We start from the raw sequence: 19,799 nt of genomic DNA on the forward strand, positions 1-19,799 counted from the left end.
CATAATCCATAATTCATAACTCGGGACTCGAATAATCCGAATTTAGTCTGGAAGGCGGTCTTCCACTCGTCCCCTTCTCTGATGCGAACTAAGTTGTAAGCTCCCCGAAGATCCAGCTTGGTGTAAACCTTGGCTCCTCGAAGTCGGTCTAGTAGATCCGAGATTAAGGGCAGGGGATAGCTGTTCCGCTTGGTGATATTATTCAATGCTCTGTAGTCCACCACCAAGCGTAATTCCCCTGACTTCTTCTTCACAAACATCACTGGGGAGGCGGCTGGGGATTGAGAGGGTCTGATGAATCCCTTGCGAAGGTTTGTCTCTATGAATTCCCTGAGAGCTTCTTGCTCTGGTTCAGTCAGGGAGTAGAGATGCCCTCGCGGGATCGGGGCCCCCTCCACCAAGTCAATGGCACAGTCATAAGGTCTATGTGGGGGTAATTTTTCGGCTTCTTTTTCATTGAATACATCCCAATACTCGGAGTACTTCTTTGGCAAGGTGATAATGGGCTCGGTGTCTGTGGCATGGCAGACCTTGGCTACGAGGCAATGGTTTTGGCAGTACTTTGAAGCAAACTGCAGTTCTCTGTTGGACCAGGAGATGCTTGGGTCGTGAAGTGTCAGCCATGGAATCCCCAAAATCACAGGGAAATGGGGAACCTCAGTAACAAAGAAGGAAATCTCTTCCATATGTTCCCTTATCCACATCCTGGTGGGTTCCGACCACTGGCTTACGGGGCCCGTCTTGAGAGGGCGGCCATCGATGGCTTGCACCACACGGGCATTCTTGAAGTCATGATATTGTAATCCCAGAGAGTCGGCATACTCTCTATCAATGAAATTGTTGGTAGCTCCTGAGTCTATCATGGCGTGGATCATGACGGGTCCCTTTTTTGCTGACCATAAGGTGACCACTAGAAGGAACAGGACCCCGGTTGGCGGCTCTTGAATGGGTTTCTTGACCGGGTTGGCGAGCCTCTCTACGCCCGGTCGTTGGCTTCCCCCGCCGGCTGTGTGCCAGCCGCCTCAGACGTCTTCGTCTCCGTGGAGGACGCCGCCGCAAGACGGGCGGCGGGCTTCCCTTTGGCTGGGCACTCTCTGGCGAAGTGGCCCCCATTCCCGCAATACCAACAGAGATTTAGGCGTTGGCGGCGGGCCTTCTCGGCGGCATCTAATCTGGGACGCACATTGCCCAACTGCATCGGCACCTCCTCGCTCCCTCTGGGGTATGGGGATGGTGGTGGGGGTCTCCACACTGGACGCGGCTGAACGCTGGCGGGAGCGGGGGGTTTTGCCCCAGCTCTACCGCTCTGGCCTCGTACCCACTGCTTCCTGTTGGCAATCATGACTTCAGCCCGTAAACATTGATCGATGAGTGCTTCCAGCGTTTGGGGAGGATCCACCTTGGAGATTTCCTCCAGCATTTCAATGTTGAGACCCTCCCGAAATTGTCCTCTGAGGGCAACATCGTTCCAGCCGGTGTTGTGGGCCAGCACTCGGAACTCGGCTATGTACTGAGACATGGGTCTGTCTCCTTGGAAGAGGCGGCGGAGTTTGTGCCCGGCTGCCTCCAAATTGTCCTCGATTCCCCAGGTCGCCTTAAGGTGGTCCAAGAAATGTTGCGCTGACCTTAGATGTGGGGAGGCTTGGTCGAACAGAGCCGTCGCCCAGTTAGCCGCTGGCCCGTCTAGGAGACTGTAAATCCACGCCACCTTGATGTCTTCCTGGGGAAACTCGGCATCACGGGCCTCTAGATAAGCTTGGCATTGGCGACGGAAAACATGAACCTTAGAAGCTTCTCCAGTAAACTTGGTTGGCAACGCCATGGCCGGAAGACGGATTCCGCGTTCCTTCAAACCCTTTATTTCTCCATCCTGTGCATTGAGCTTATCACGGATTCGGTCCACCTCATCCTTGTCGATGGTGTAGGTAATCGGCTGGCCGCTCGGCCCAGGTACGACTCCGGTAGACATTCTGGCCGAGGTTAATTGGTGCTTAGGGTGGCGGAGTCAAACTGTCACGACCCAGGCTACAGAGCACCAATAACCATACGCAGAGGCCAGATTCTATCTAATATCTTTATTAAGGAAATATATAAAGTTAGTAAAAGCAAATGTAAAAGTTAGTCCAGAAGCAGACCTTTCAGGAAAGGTCAAAATTAGTCCAAAGAAACAATGTCCAATATGAAATATTAAGGTCCAAAGTTGTAATCCAATAACCGAAACACTCACTTTGCCAGGCAAAGTGAGGGGAGATGACAAGGTCCTTTAGTCCATGAACTTGAGCAAGGCTAGGAGATAACTTGATACTTGAAAACAAGGCTTGAATCGTGGAACAAGGTAACGAGGAACAAGAACAAGGTCCGTGGAATAACTTGGTAAAATCCGTGAAACAAGGCAAGGTTTAGTCCTGGGAAACAAGGCAAGGTTTAGTCCTGGGAAACAAGGCAAGGTCCGTAGGTAAACAAAGGCTGGGAAGCAGGAGCGAAGGCAGGAAACAAGGACAAGGCTTGAGCAGGAACGAGGCTTGAAACGGAGCGCGCTGTCCAGACACAACTCGCTCCGGAGGCTGATGAATTGACTCCGCAAAGTTACTCCGCGGGTAAAACACCTATATAGAGTCTAACTTTCCCGCCGAGAGCAGTTCTCTGGGAACCAGAAACGAAAGCTAATCTCTGAGACCAGATGTTTGACTCCTTAAAGATTCTCATGGAAAGCAGGCTTAATTGGCAAATTCTTAGCAATTATTCTCGCACTCCTGCGCGAGGCTGCTTCCAAACCTCTCTGTTGTTTACAAAACTCATGGCGAGAAAACACTGGAGATGTAGCCTCAGTATTTGTTTGACATACTTCTGGAACATAATCCTCTTGCAGGTGCAAGGTTCCCAGATCTGGCTGGGAAGAATCTGTCTGGGAAGAATCCAGTTCTGACTGGGAAGGTAAAAAACCCAAGTTTTCTTCTTCATCAGGCATCACAATGTCATGAGCAGGACTACAAGGCCCATGGGTCATCACACATCGTAATAGATCAATATACAGTAGAGTCTTGCTTATCCAACGTAAACGGGCCGACAGAACGTTAGATAAGCCAATATGTTGGATAATAAGGAGAGATTAGGGAAAAGCCTATTCAACATCGAATTAGGTTATGATTTTACAAATTAAGCACTAAAACATCATGTTATACAACAAATTTGACAGAAATAGTAGTTTAATAGGCAGTAATGCTATGTAGTAATTACTGTATTTACGAATTTAGCACCAAAATATCATGGTGTATTGAAAACACTGACTACAAAAATGCGTTAGATAATCCAGAATGTTGGATAAGCGAGTGTTGGATAAGTGAGACTCTACTGTATAAGAAACTGACTCAAGTATTTAGCAGTGTGCACCCACTACCCAAAGGGAAGCTGATCATAATATCTAGGATGTGAAGGACCATAACCTAGAAAATTATGTTTCCTAACAGTTTAGTCTACAGATTCTGAAGCCTGTCACTGAGGGGAACAACACTATATTCTGGAAACACAACTTTCAGAACAAACCTCTGCTTGAAATGTTTTTAAAATCAAGCCATACATTTGCTCTAGAAAAAAGTCATGGTAAATGAGATCAACAGAAATATGCAATATACTACCGTGTTTCCCCGAAAATAAGACAGTGTCTTATATTAATTTTTGCTCCCAAAGATGCGCTAGGTCTTATTTTCAGGGGATGTCTTATTTTTCCATGAAGAATTCACCATTATTGTTGAACAAAAAATGTACATTATATACTGTACAGTAGTTGTCATCACAAACCAGCATAACCAGACAAGCTGTGAATCCTATAAATAATTTCTTGTTATTACCATTATTTCAATGTACAACGATCTATGGTATGTACATTTACCAATCCTGCATGCTCTGGTATTCTGTTTGATGGGCATGCTTCCAAACAAAACCTTTGCTAGGTCTTGCTTTCAGGGGAGGTCTTATATTTAGCAATTCAGCAAAACTTCTACTAGGTCTTACATTCCGGGGATGTCTTATTTTTGGGGAAACAGGGTAAGACTAGACATAATCTGTGATTAGTTAATCACAGTACGAATCACAGAGATCAGGGCAAACCACTGGAAGATTCAACAGAGGGAAAAAGAACAGAAACCCCTGAAGGATAAAATATCGGAAGAGTGTCTGCTTTACTCTGAGAGTTTCAAACCTGTCCTGGAGCCAAACATCTGCTGAAAATGTGAGAACACTTAAGTTTAATCAATATTACAATCAATTTGTCTCCCTTATCTGATATGTCTCCACACCCTTCTGAGAAAGACTGAAATGAATCCAAAAATCCTGAATGATATGACTTCCAGCAGCCTCCAGCATGTAAAGCACCCATACCTACCCTGAGAAGAGCCAAAAAAGCCAAACAGGGCTGCAGTATTCCTGCCTGCAGGGCATGTAGTCTCCTGCTGACTGAAGGCTTCCTCCAAACCCCATAATTAAACATACACAAATCTAAATGGGCTGAATATAGAATTTCCACAAAAAGCCAGTTGAGAGCACACAGAGCCAGAGAATAATAGAGAGAGGAAAGGAAGGGAAGAATATCCTATTTTCCTCCTGCCACTAGTTTATTGGCACGTATTAAATGTAGACTCAACAACAATAGGCTATAAATCACTGCCCAGGAGAAGTGCCAGGTGGAAAGCAAAGGATGAAATTAAAACATGTTTCTTGATACAACCCTGTGCTGATACTAACAGAAAGTTAGTTGGGAAATGTGTTACCTTTGTATCTAAGGAACATGAAGAGGGGGCATGATTTAAATAAAATATCCTTATGAGACACATTTTATTTCATTAACCCATGCACAAAATACAGCAATTCTTCCTCCTTTCCTAAAGATTCTGTATAACTTGGAAAAAATTAGGTTGGCTTTTAATGAAGAATATTTTATTTTATTTATTTATTTACAGTATTTATATTCCGCCCTTCTCACCCCGAAGGGGACTCAGGGCAGATCACATTACACATATAAGGCAAACATTCAATGCCTTGACATAGAACAAAGACAAAGACAAACGCAGGCTCCAAGCTGGCCTCGAACTCATGACCTCTTGGTCAGAGTGATTGGTCTCAGCTGGCTGCAGCTGGCTGCTCACCAGCTTGCGCCACAGGCCGGGCCTATTTCCTATTGTGTAAGACCATAGGGTTAATTTATGGATTTTAAGTTACATTATTTTTCTGAATTTTATCTCATGATTAATCAGGAAGAAAAAAGATAATTTATGTGCAACCATATCCCCTGAAGTTAAGATATTGCAATAAGCACGATACATTGGGAGTTCTATTTTATGTATTACTGAAAAACTCATAAACGTTCCAAATAGACCTCATTCAAACGTGGGTGGGAGCTCAGGCATGCAGTAGGAATCTAGGAGTCAATTAACATGCCTTAACATATCATACAGCATGACTGGATGACATCAGAATTGGGGACGCAATTCAGATCTATTGCATGGCACAGGTGTGCTGCAGAGGGACCTAGTATAAAACATCCATATAAAAATAAGAAATTCGGCTGACGTTGAGGAAATTCCCAGCACAATATCCTTAAAATGCCATATTTGGGTCTGTCTTATCTACATAAGTAGATAGGATCTTTGCCTACTCAGGGCTATCTTTGATGTTTTACTAAAGAAAAAAAATTAGGCATTTAATTCCCATTCCTGCCTTACTAATCTCTGTTAGAGGGATGGGATATTAGGACATGAGACTAAGATTTGAATCCTGATTTAGTCTTCAAAACTCACTGGATGACTTTAAGCAAGTCACACTCTTTGATAGAGTTGCCTTTCGGTCACTTAAGTCAGAAATGGCTTGAAGGAACACAACAACAAGGATGTGTGGGAAGCACGGCAAAAATCCAAATCCCAATGGGATGAAGTTGGTTAGTTTATGAATTAAACACTACAGTATGGAATTAACCAGATAATAAACCCAACCCATATGCAAAAGCTGGTGACAATTTTCTTTAATGGTATAATACACAGATTGGATCCTCCCAGGACCACACAGACTGCCAAAAATTGAAAATCAAAAATGAAAGTGGCCCAAAGTCCTTTTCTTGTTTTGGAAAAGTGACAATTTTTATTTTAAACTGGTACAGAGAAGCCCAAGTTCCCTTTAAAATGTGAATCCCTGCTATTAGAGACTTCCAGGGAAGGGAATTTGCTTGTCTCTCTTCTGGAGGAGCGAAGAACTACAAAAAATAGCCGGGGGGGGGGGGGGGGGGCTTAAAAGCACCAGTGGAGTGACAACTCAATCTTCCAATATAATGGTATTCCTCTGATAAGCGAGTATATGTGAGAAGAAGACCAGGAAACAAATGAAGTTCAAGATTTGGGAGAGAGAAAAATATCTAGACAGATGGCAACAATACTTCAAAAATCAAACAGACATGAACTTAGCCTGTTTAAGTTTCCTAGAAATGGAAGTGGTGAAATTTAAGACAGTGACCACCCACATCTAAAAATAAATCACACAATAACGAGTCAAGATAAACTACTTTTCACCCGAGCTAAAATGCACCAATTTTTAGACCAAGTTGTTGTTGTTTTAATTCTGGGTCAAGAAACACAAAATAAATTACTAAAAAGAATTTGTTACAGTAGAAGCAGACCTGCATAGCAAAATGAAGGTAGACACTTATATGGCATTTCATTTTAAAAACTCTCTCTCACCCTGCTTGCCCCAGGCACTTACTACTGCCACTGCCGCTGCCACTACTGCTACATGACAGGCCCTGGAGGTCGAGCGCCTGCTTGGCTTCCCATCCACCCTGGCTTTATCCCAAGTCATCGCCCCACATTGAGAAAAAAGGAGAAGAGCCAAGTGGCAACTATAAGTCCTCCCTGACACAATCAAAGCACTCCCAAAAGATGGCCATGCCACCTCTGCTGAAAAACCTCCAGAGGAGACTCCACCAGACTCCGAGGCACCATATGCCACTGTCTGAAACAACTTGAAGGAACACAACAACAACAACAATAATCCTGCTTGACTCTCTCATCAACCAAAAGCAGGCCCACAATTCCCATTGAAAGACTGGTACATTTACATTGGTTAAAATTGTTCTTCATTTTATATATTGTATTGTTCATTCATGTGGGTGTTTTTGCAATACAGTGTGCCTAGGGAAGCATTCATGTGTTTTTCAAACTATAGTCTCGTCCCCAACAGGCTGAGGTACTGTGAGCTGGCCCTTGGTTTAAAAGGTTTGGACACCTCTGCTTTAGAGCATGTGCCATTTAATTCTTTGGTATGCAGAAGGACTGGTCATGCTCAAAGGTATTTAACAACAAGAATGTGGGGGAATGACAACAAAAATCCAATTCCAAATGGATCGGGCTATCAATTAAGCACTAGAATAGGATAGTAGACCCAACTCATATGGGCTTTTCTTTAAAGTAATAACGAGACTGATTTTGATGGGTGTTCTCTTTCACGATTATTACTCTTCTCTGTCTCTACACACACACACAAAAAAAAAAACCCAAGCCACCCAAGAACAAGAAATGAAAAAGAACTCAACCACAGGATGATAAATGTAAGATTTAACTTTGTGTAACCACATGTCTGATTTTATAGAGGCAGCACTCTATTTCAAGGACAGTTTGGTCTAAATGCAGTGCTTCCTGAGCAGACTGGTATAGCAAAACTAACAATTGTACCCGTTTGCTAAAATTGCTCCTTTCTTTCCTGGACACACTCCAAGGGTCTGCAGTGTACTCCTTGTGGATTGGCACCAGTCCATGGGCCATCATTTTGAGCTGCAAGGAGCAGAGAACCACAAGAAGGGAAAACAGGGGTTTATAACTACTCCATCAGCAGATAGAACTTGGACAACTAGTGAGGAGGCACATAACACCCCAGGTCACAGTTTTCTTATGTAGTATATTTCTAAATCTGGATCTATGCTTATAAATTAGCACATATATACATCTATACTATCTTTCTTCTTCATTTTGAGATGACTCTTCTCTCTCATTCCCTCTCTCTCAGTAACATATACGAAGCCACCTTAATTTCACTGCTCAAATACATTGCAGAAGCAGTTAGCATCTACTATCTCACACCCAACACTCCCATCTCTGTAAGCCTCGTGAAAATTCAAAACCCATCAATGTTTCTGCAGGTGCACCAAGGCAAGGTCACTGAAGATACACAAACCTTTGTCTCGGGGCTTCTGGACAGCAGGACTGTACTCAGGAATAAAAATTGGAAACAAACGAAAGGTTTTCCTCTTTCATCTTCACTCTGACAATATAAATGTGGCACTTTCCCAGGTGGCAGAAATGAGTGATTGGCTTCAAAAAGCAATTTCTTAAAAAATGGTAGAGGCTAAACTGGCATGGCTGTTTTGACCTGAAGAACTCTGGACTAAGGAAATGCTGGCAGACGGGTGCCAAGGGAGACAGACAGCTCAGCAGACACTCACTGATATGTTTTATTTATACAGCATTACAAAGGACATATAGGTAACTGGCTGAAACATTTTTGTTCACAGTACAACTCCTGAGAGATCTTGATGGTATCCCCTTTAACAATTGCTACTCTTCTCTGTCCATGCACAAAACCCAAAGAAACAAGTAAGCCTAGAATAATTTCACATAATTAGAATATTTAGAATATTTACATTCAAAAGTGCAATACATGCAATATAAGCATGCCTGTATATCACATGTATACAATAGATAAACATATGTCAACCTCCACAGAGTGTTGCACTTATAAGCCAAAGAAACATCAGGGATGAGCCAAAAATACATATGTGACAACACAGATGTGATATTCCAAATGACATTTAACTGCTTCTGAATATTCTAACCATCTGAATTTTGTACCTATTTAACCCAGCCATTAGAGCCGGGGGGGGGGGGGGCAAGGAGGCAGCACAAAACGAGATCCAAGGAAAAGCTACAAAAGCATTTGTTCACACTGGGATTGTCAAACCTATCTTGTCTTTTCCTGGGCTTCCTGTATTTAAGGTAAGTTTAATTATTATTGTCTAGTTTGAGCAGCATGCATAATGTTCCACATTTAAACATAGGTGTATACACTCTCTAGACAATATTGTGAAACACTGTATTTTAAGATGAATTGTACTGGGAATGTGCACTATCACCTGTTTCTACTACCAATATTATATGGTGACATAATCCTGTTTAGATATTTTCAGAATTGAACTTACTGAATAATATTGGACAAATTGTATCTCACTACACATGCTTAAGGGAAGGCAGCATAATATAAATTTCCCATTGCCGGATTTACCATGGACCAAGTGGTGCAGCTGAAACAAATTTCACAAAGAGGGGCTCCCAAAATTTAAAAAAAAACACTTTTAAAAAACTTGAAAATATATAAATAAAGTGCAAATATATAAAAATAAACATTATTTTCCATTTTCCTGTAAGTTGCGTTTATTATTTTAAAAATATGATTGCACTGTTTTATTATTGTTGATATTTTAAATTAGATATGGGGGCACCAAAATCATTGAAGTGCTTATGGCCTCTAAAGGCCTGAATCCAGTCTTGTTGGTGCTCTCTGCTAAAGGTTTAACCATGGACCATATTTCCATCTTAAGACAGAGGCTAAGTTCAAATGTAACAATAAGCCATAGTTTGGCACTATGCTAGTAGTAGGAAGCTTGTTGTCCTCCAGATGTTGCTGGATTAGCCAACATGGGTAAAGTCCAACATCTGTAGTCCAACATCTGGATGTCTATAGATTCCCACACATAAACAAACCGTGCTTACACATTCCCACTGCCATCTTTCTCTTCATCACTTATCCAACTATCTTCTGACTTATCAGGTGGTCATGACTTGTTATTGCATCCAAATGAGGTATGGCTTGCACAAATCATCATATGCTTGCAAAAGCAGACTGTAAACTATGATTTGCAATATATTAAAGTCAGAGGAGACCCATAAATGAACATCTTACGAAGTGAATCCACAGAAAATCATGCTGCCATCATATTCTGATTACATGAGCTTTTATCACTAATTTACTCAAGTAATGTCAGGAAAGATTCAGACCATTTCAAAGTTTATAGTAAACAAGAGAGTCTCAAACAGAAAATTACAGTTGTAAGCTTAGAAGAGAGTATCAGGTATCACATTCAAACATCACAATAAACCTTTCCAATAGTTTAGAGGACTATACTTTACCATCTAATTTAGGGAGATCTACATGAGATACAGTTTGGTCTTCCACACTTTCCCATCTTCTGCACAACCCAGAAAACAAGTTTACTTAATTACAATTTGTTGTGCATGGAAACTATGGTTAATATTAACTATGGTTTCTTCAAAACGCGCCAACGAGCTTGAAATAAACAATACATTTTATCATTTCATTTTAAGAGTCAAGCAAGATTTAAACAAAAATGGAAGCCCAGGTTCTTAATTTCTCCTCATGGTAACATTGGGAAAAGGTAAGTGTGAACATGTGAATCAATGTCCTGCTGCAGCTTGATCGTGCCATGCTCAGCTATGCTGACATCATACAAAGTCTACGTGTAACATAATCAGGAAAGAAGACATAAGGAGATAGGTTGTTTACCTGTAACTGTGTTTCTTGGAGTGGCATTTGTGAAATCACACTATGTGTCCTGCCATTCCAAGTGACATTGGCTGCTGCTTTGATGGCCATGGAACTGCGGTTTTGATGGCAACTACCTATATCAACTGGGAGAGTGGGTGGCGTTGCCACCAAAAATGTATGTCTAGAATTATAGAACAGTGGTTCTCAACCTGCGGTCCCCTACAACTCCCATTAATCCAGCCAGTTTACTAACTGTTAGAATTTCTGGGAGTTGAAGGCCAAAAACATCTGGGGACCCCAGGTTGAGAACCGCTGTTCTAGAAGGGTCTGAAGATGTTCTGCACAGGCACAGAACAATCCATTTGTGTGATTCATAGGGACCAAGAAGAATGATTGTAAGAATATCAATGACAGACCTTCAAATATGCAAGAAAGAAGGGAAAGGGGCAAATAAAATCAACTAAGATATCACAACTGACAAGAAATAGAGGTTGGATGAAAGCCCATTTTTTGTAAACAGAAGTAATTTCCAGTCAGGGTTAATGAGCACGTGGTATAAACAGTTGCACTAAAATCATTCCCTTATTTCTGCATTCTGTTTCTGTATGTCACTGTCTTCTGCCTCTCTTTGAATGACGAAGAAAGAAAGGTATTCTAAAATGAATCAGACTGCAATATGTTTCCCTGGTGCTTTTATTTTAAGCCGACATAGAATATATCAGAGTCATAAATTTTCTTACCCTTCTGTTCTGTACATTGAACATCTCTCCAGAGGAATTTTTAGCACTCCATTATTCAAACCCACAAACAGTGATCTGTCACTATGCAATATTTGGAGGCTCTGGATTGGCTCCTTTTGGCTGGCGGGAAGAATTTGCATTTCCTCTAAATAACAACTCCTTAGGCTCTTATTAGTGGTGGAAAGTGCCTTCAAAATGGTGCCGTGCTCTAGCAGAACAAGAAACAAGAGGCAAGTAAATCTCCAAGATGTTGATTCAGTTTATCACCCAGCACACAGAGTAAAGATTAACTACATCCCATTTACATGGCTGCTTTTTTCTCCCTTGTTCTGTAAAAAAAGTCTCTGAAGGAATTTTTGGCATTTCAATGCAATCATTATATCAAGGATGAAGTGTCAGAATATAAATCTTCGGTCATTACATTCCTGGATGCAAGAATGATGAATTTCAAGAGCCTTCTCACTGCTGGTTCAGATAATAAGTGTTTGTATGCATTTTTCATTATTTTTAATCTCAGGAGATTTGGTTAAAATTGTATTTGTGCAGGAAAACAATGTTTTTTGGTGCAAATGTGCACTAATGTGTAAAAACATTGATTTACACACAAAATAGTTTTTCTTTATTTTGGATTAAAATATTGCTTCCTGCAGAAATCCCAACTTTTTTTTTCTGTAAATGAATTTTTTTGCAAGAAAAACACCCCAAATTTGAATAATGTTGCAGCAGTTGAACCTTTTCTCAAAATAATAGCAGTGCATCAAGATATTTTTTCTGTTCAAGATAAGAACATTGGCACATTTTCTTTACATCCCTAATACTGAGTGTATGCGGATATACTTTACATAAGAACATTCAGCTGTTGTACTCTGACAGCCAGCTGCATCTATAATTTTCATGATTCCTTTTATATTCATTTAAACTTGCAGGTTAAGATTTCTTCAAGGATATACCTCAATCAGAGCTGTATTGGTATGTCAGATATATCAAGAGATTGGTTGTCACACAATGATATAATATATTTACTAATTCTATCTACAGTTTCAAAAGAAATATTGTCCACCAGAAAATCTGGACAGACTAAACACAACTGCAGTCATCCATTTTCCAATGGCCCTCCAGACATTTCATGAAATATCTGCCACACAAACAAACCTTATGGGGCAGGACCACTTCTGCCCAAGTCAGCACTGCACAATGAAACAGGAACACACACTTTCAGGCCAGGACGGAGCCTTGTCATTATTGACATTTTTTAGAGCCTGGCCATCTGTCCAGACAAATTTGGTTGTGTACTTGTGGCATGGAACAATGGGGAGTTGTTCCTGGATTATACATGGCTGTTTCTATTAGCCATCTGCATGTTCTTGGCTCTCAGTATTTACATTCCTCTCTGGCACATCCATGTTCCAACAGACAATAGTAAGTTTTTGCCATTTACTAAACTGTACCCATGTTGTCAACATACACCCAATGAGGAACGAACATGTATAACCCGGCAACATCCTCCTGTTGTTCCCTGGCACAAATACACCATGAAACCTGTCTGCACAGATGGCCATACAACAAGGTCTGACTAATTAAAGTAATGATGACATTCTGTTCCTGGTTTGAAAGTCTCTGTTCCTGTTTCACTGTGTTCTACTTAATGTGAAAGTACTTGTTGCACCCCAGGAACTTCATTTTTCTGCCACAAACTTCATTATACAGGTGAAGGACAAAGTTCCTCTTCCCAGGATAAAGTTTTTGTCTTCTACTCAAGCGTCAGCTTCTTTTTAGGAACTGACCAATTAGGAACAAACATCTAAAACCCGGGAACAACCCCTGATAAAAGGTTCAGTGATTTCCAATTGCAGGGACATAGATAGGCAAAGATCTGGATATTCGGCTAAAAACCGCGATATTCCCACATCTGGAAATCTCATTTTTTTTGCCTTTTGTAGCGATTGCTTCTGGGTTTACAGGGAACAGCGTCTGGCCACCTTTCTGATGGCTATGGGAGCTCCTGGGATAAAGGTACTGTCTGGACGGGCCCACAAGCTGTAGATCAAAAGATCTGAATGGTCAAACTTTTTTGTCATGAGTGATAGGAAAGATTGCTTCACAAACCCTGGAAAGTTGCTACAGGGTCATATCAGACAAGATGGTTAAGTAGTCCTGCCTGAATTAAGGTAGCTTTCTATGAACTCTGCAATGCAAAAAGTGTTTCTCACAACTTCTTAAATTCTTCTTAAATTTATTTATTACAATACTTATATCCCACCCTTCTCACCCATAGGGGACTCAGGGTGGTTTTCATCTCAAATTATAGCCAAATGTGAAAATGTTTTCAAGTTTCTAGATGAATGTAAGTGTAGTGCTATAAACAGAGGCATACACCCAGAAGAAAATATTTCCATCTCAGCCATAAGGCACATTGAAGCAGAAAGAGATTTAATAACCCAGCAAAACGTTATGACAGCCATCCAGCTACACTGTAGGTTATTACTTTTTTTATTCTTCTTTCAGTTGACTTCTGAAGATCCTACAATGATCTTACATTGAAATCTCTTAATCCTTATGTTCACATAAGAATCCCTGCTTTGCAGTGATAACTGTATTGTATGGCTTACTGTGTTTTGCTATGTTCAAATTAGATGAATATTTGATAAGTTTTTGGGAGACAGTTAAAAATAAAAATAAAAATGATTTGTCAATAGAAAATACATAGAAATGAAAGTGGCAAAAGTTGTACTGGGAGTATGAAATACAAAAAATGAAGAAACTTCTGGATGGCTGAAAATTCAGCTTCCATCATCTCGTCACCTAGGTGTAACTGGACATGCCTTGCCTTATCCTCAGATTTTATCTACTTCTATTTATAGAGGAGAGAGCGAGAGAAGACAGCAGGATCAAAGGATTATTACCTCAGAGTAAATATTTCGAACCTGTACGTTCTTTGGTCCTCCAAATGTTTTGGTTTTCAACTTCTAGGATAGGCATGGGAAAACTTTGGCCCTCCAGGTGCTTTGGACTTTAACTGCTACTGGCTGTTAGGAATTGTGGGAGTTGAAGTCCAAAACACCTGGAGGGCCCATGCTTGTTCTAGAAGCTTCAACCAGCATGGCCAATGATTAGGGATACTCCAAAATATCTGAAGAGCCAAAGGCCAAGAAACACTGTCTTAACATATCCAGGATTATTTTCCTTCATAACACAATTTCAGCTGAGGTCTACTTCCAAATATTCACACAATTTCTACCCCAATAATAAATGGAAGGTAAGTTCTCACAACATCCCATTTTTGAAAAGAGTTCAAACTGTCTGCAATAAACCCAAAGGTGATGGAGGTGTTCTAGGTGTAACAATCACTCACCAGTTCCGATATACATCACATGATAAAGTGTATCCTTGCCCTGAACAATGTCAACCACCAACTTAGAAAAACGGATGTTGTCCTGAGTGACATATGGATCCACCGAGACTGGTTGCACCACATCATTCATCAGGAATAAGCGCTGGGCATCCTGCAAGATCCTTTCTGTCAAGTTTTCATTGGGGCTGTCATCATTCAATATTCCACACTGGAAATGGAAAATAGAACATCAGTGCTGATATTTTTAACCAATCTTTCTTGGGCTAAGCTCTGGGCATGTATACACATAAACATACATATACTTTATGATTCTTCCAAAGCAGTGGTGTTTACTTTAACATGGATCCTACATTAGATTGAGTTCTCCTACTAAATGTAAATTACAGCTAGAAAGTTTGTTTCTTCTTCCTGTACAACAAAGGCATACCCAAATAGCAGTCCTCTGGTCAGTCAAAAGGTTAATTTATTTTAGTATGGGACAAAACGTAATGCCATATATGCTTTACTCAGAACAAAACTTCAACAGCTTGTAGCAGACCATCCTTGCAAGTGAGTGTCCAAGGGATGCAGCCCTGGATTAGAAATCTAAAACTGCCCGAAGAAAAGGAATATTAACATACAGTCACATGACATAGCATACATTGTCCAGACTCTATTCCCCAAATTTTTCAGAGGCTTAAAATATCACTTTAGATTTATGAACATCTTTAAGTAAGTCCTGAAAAATCTTTCTTGTTCTCTCTCACACTCAGTATTTATGCTCTTATTTTAAGTCAAATGGATGGTCTGTAACCTAATTCCCATTCTGATAGCTGATGCCCACATTATTATGTTTATCTAAACACTCCTACAGAAAAGGGAAGTAAACCTTAAGGAGGAAAAACTATACCTCTTTGCCTTGGTTCACTTCCAAGCCCTGGATCTTGTGAGTAATCCAAATACTTTAACTAGACACTATTTACATCCATAACACACAACAAGGTATCAACTTGGCATGACAAATCCAGATAGACTTTCTTATCAGTTCATCATTCATTATGTTTACATGATAAATACAGAGCCCGAGCTGTGCTAGCTAGAGCTGATTTGAACCAAGCAAGCATCCTTTATATCAGATAGTGTGAATTTATTTAGCTTGTTCAGGTTGTCTTTTTGAGAATTTCTGCTTATTTATTTTAACAATTTCTGTAATGCTTCCCATATCTACCAATATCTCTAGATCGGGATTGTAATAATTTGGTCCTCAAGTAGTTTATGGGCTGTACTTCCAAGCGTTCCTCACTACTACCTCACTCACTATTATTACTGGCTATGCTAGCTAGAACTGCTAGGAGTTGCAATTCAATGACATTTGGTCTGTCACTTGATTTGGGTTCTAGACACTTCCTGGTGGGTTTCTAAAATACATCTAAGGTACTGTCATTTTTATGTCACTTGTCACCTCTAGTTTAGACATTTTCTCATCTTTAATCCTAGACTATCACTGAAGAAGGCATGCAAATGTAATTCATTGCATCTTCTGCTCTTGGAATTTAGCTCTGTGGGTGGTACAAAGTTAAGTGTCATTACATTTTCAAGTTGTTTAGCTCTAATTTTCATTTGCGTGGGCATGGGCGATTCCCTACCTCCCAATAATGACATACACTCAGTGTTGGTTTCTATCATATGTCCTGATTTGGTATTTTCCCTTCCTTTTTCAAGAGGAAAAGTTTCTGGCATTGTTCTTTCATCCTTCAAACAACAAAGTGAAGAATTAATTTTCCTCGGATAGTTTCTTCTCAGCCATTAAATTACCATTGTCATCTCCTGAAGGCCCTTCATTGACCTCTTGTTCCTCTGAAATATTTTCTAATCTCTTTTTGCAATCTTGCTGTCGCTCACCGCATACATTCACTTTTTTCTGTAAAATTCTCATCTTGGTTCTGTAGTCTTTTCACACCTCCTCTGCAACAAAGGCTTCATACTTTTGAAGCCCCAAGCTAGTGTGAAATATGTCTTATCACTTCATGAGGAAGGAATAAATATGCAATATAAAAAGGCCCTCAATTGCTCCAGTGAACCAAAGAGAGAGGGCAGCTAGTATATTCATTTATATATTCTATTCGTATTACAGAACACGATGTTCTGCATTCTGAAGTCGAGAATCTTCATAGATGGTGCACTTGCTTTTTCAGCCTATAGGTCAATTCAGGTCCAGAAATTATACTCTCCCTTCTTGAAGCTACCTTCAAAACAGGATTGGCAAAGTATGTAAAAATGTTAATGATCTATCTCTTACACATGCTTTACTGTTGGCTGGGCATACTAGGCCTTAGGGGAATGAATGCATAATAACATCTGGAGGGTCACAGGTTCCTCAGCTTTGAAAGTCAAAAGCTATAAATGAATACAGTCAGACCTTTTGTAGCCTTCAAATCTGGGCACTTGCGGAATCCCAAGGTACCATAAAACAACTTGATATACTGCTGTATATTAACCAAAAAAGATGAAGAGTGTTGAACTCAAAGAACTTCTCCTTTCCAACTTTTGAAACTGACCTCTACTAAACATTTTTTAAAAATTCTTCAAGCATTTATTGATAAACCTTACAATACATACTAACTGCTACTGAGGTTTGGTCTTAATACTTCAAAAGGAGATTCATGTGATCTCCTGTTTTTCCATGATCCCGTTTTCCTGTGAAAAATTTGATCAACAACACCTTAGTTCCTTCTTTTTTTAAACTCAGGAATCCTAGCAACAGAACCATATCCCTTTTCTTTCCTGTGTTAGGAATCTCAGCAATGGTGACTTGAAGATTCAAGGTTACCCAGTGAATTTTCATGATTCAGCTGGGACTTCAAGCCAACTCTCTCAGGTTCCAGTCCAACATCTTATGTGCTACATATGCATAGACAAATTCAAATCACTACATTTGCAGTGTGTAAACTCTTTCATAAGACTGACTGCCACGCCTCACAGATAATTTATGAAACAAGTGATCTTATGTGATTGAAGTAAAAGTTCTGCCTCTGTGTGTCAAGATGCCATGTGAAAGCCCTCTTCTTGCTGTCATAACTCACTCACCTTTTCACCTTAATTTTTATTGCTGCTTGGTGGGAAGATGCTATTTTTTTTCCTGTCTCCTATCACTCATGGGCACTTTCCCTCTAAACTAGTAGCAGAGAACTTTTAATGACAGCAAGTGGAACAACAGAAGAGTCACATGACAACAATGATCAGCAGGGGGCCATTATGAGGTCTGGACCTCAGTAGATGTACAGCAGTGCCAGTCCCTGATGTCAGTCCAGACACTTTGCAGGTTTGCAAAGGTTTGCACTTTGCCTTGAAAAACATTACCATTGGTCATATCATTACTGCCACACATCACGTTAAGACCATTACTACCATGACCATGTCCTTCATGGTCATGTCACGTGACACCATTACTATCACCCCATTGCTGTTTTAAACATTCTCAAGCAAAGTCTTCCTTTTTTAATTCACTGGCTTTGTCATGCCCATCCATTCAGCATATGAAAAGAGTAGATTTAAGCACAAAGCAGCACAGTTAATCATGGAATATTTAAAATGGCTTATTAATGAGGTTCAAGAGGAAGTGATACAGAAAGGGAAAATAAAAGGTGTTTCACATTCTAAAAACAGTATCTAGAAAAGTGCTAGATTCAGAGCTGGCCTCAGATTCATTGGCTGTTGGTCCCTTGCATTTTTACAGGAAAGAAACAAACAGGGGCAAGGGGCAAACATTTGGTGATGGTTCCCTGCACACTGGGGGGGGGGGGGGGGAGATATCACCACCAATCTATACTATCAGATTACCTGAGAAAACACTGCTATAGAACACACTCTAAGTAAAAGAGTATTGCTTTGCTCTAACAACTAGACGAGAAATCTCTGGACTTATGAGAAGCCAGGGTTTCCTCAACAAGCAGTGGATCTGATATATAAATATTCATACAAATGTAGTGCGACAGCTGAGGATAATGAGTTTTTTTGGCAGCTCTCACCCATCCCATCTGTGATCTCTCCTCCACATATAGCAGTGGTTCTCAACCTGTGGGTCCCCAGATGTTTTGGCCTTCAACTCCCAGAAGTCCTAACAGCTGGTAAACTGGCTGTAATTTCTGGGAGTTGTAAGCCAAAACACCTGGGACCCACATATAGTAATGAAGCCACAGATTATTTATGAATGGGACCTCAAAAGCAGCAACACAGTTGAGAGTAGGGTGAAAACACAAAGCTGGCAATGAAAGGGGGTGTGACCCTGTGGAGACTATAATAGGCCAAGAGAAAAGAAAACTGACCACAAATGTTTCCACACAGATTGATAGCAGGCACAGATCTACACATGAAGACTTTCAGTTGGGATTTTAAAAATGAATATAGAGAGAATTTCCCCGCACAAACATTTGAATTATATGTATTGGTTAGCTTGTATATGTGTTCCATATAAAACAAGAACAGCCAGTGAGATAACTTCACAATGTCATAGGAATATGAAAGTTTCTGACTCCATCCCATCCTGCTTGTACCATATTGGTAAATCTGAACTGTTTCGTTTAAAGAAAAAAAAATAAAAACCAAGATTATGAATGAGGCAAAGTGGCATTAAGATACCTGAAAATTTGAGATTGGGTTGATTGTTGGCAGCCATGCAGATCTTGGATTTTCTTGGTATCGGAAAGGCCCATTAAAAGATTGTGTAATAGCACTCAGGTTGAAGGCACACACTGCTGAAGCAGCAATACTGTTTCTGGAAACAAGGGCAAAAGGAAAGAGAAAGGAAGAAAATCAATTTAATCTTTAAAACATTGACACTTTCATCATGACAGACATCAAATATCACTAAAATAAATTGCATGTAAATTGCTAAGAAAAAGTACAGAGAGTTTCAAGCCTCAGAAGAGAGGAAAAGAATCTACAGGGATTACAGTAGATGACAATTAGGAAATGCTGTAAAGCCCCTCTTGAACACTATAGATGAATTCAGACTGGAAGAAGGAATTATGACATGAAAAGTTACACATAGTTTAATTTATAAGGAATGTTAAGACCGATGCCCTATCACTCCTGATTGATTATAAACGGGACCATTTTTAAAGCTTTGGCTT

The 19,799-nt window shown here is 40.3% G+C and overlaps 1 protein-coding gene across 12 annotated transcripts in view; it reads right to left on the bottom strand.

Annotated features, from left to right (window-relative positions):
* The window catches only part of sema5b (semaphorin 5B), a 583,141-nt gene that overhangs the window by 143,595 nt on the left and 419,747 nt on the right, over window positions 1-19,799 (bottom strand). For 11 of the 12 annotated variants that reach the window (XM_062971530.1, XM_062971628.1, XM_062971457.1 and 8 more), the window contains 3 exons: window positions 19,306-19,441; window positions 14,689-14,896; window positions 11,337-11,544 (listed from right to left, as the gene is read on the bottom strand). In XM_062971530.1, the coding sequence (XP_062827600.1) occupies window positions 11,337-11,544; window positions 14,689-14,896; window positions 19,306-19,441 (552 nt within the window). The remainder of the gene's footprint in view (window positions 1-11,336; window positions 11,545-14,688; window positions 14,897-19,305; window positions 19,442-19,799) is intronic. The other variant, XM_062971492.1, reaches the window with a different exon arrangement.

Source organism: Anolis carolinensis, chromosome 1, assembly GCF_035594765.1.
Source record: "Anolis carolinensis isolate JA03-04 chromosome 1, rAnoCar3.1.pri, whole genome shotgun sequence".
In the NCBI taxonomy this organism is placed as follows: domain Eukaryota; kingdom Metazoa; phylum Chordata; class Lepidosauria; order Squamata; family Dactyloidae; genus Anolis; species Anolis carolinensis.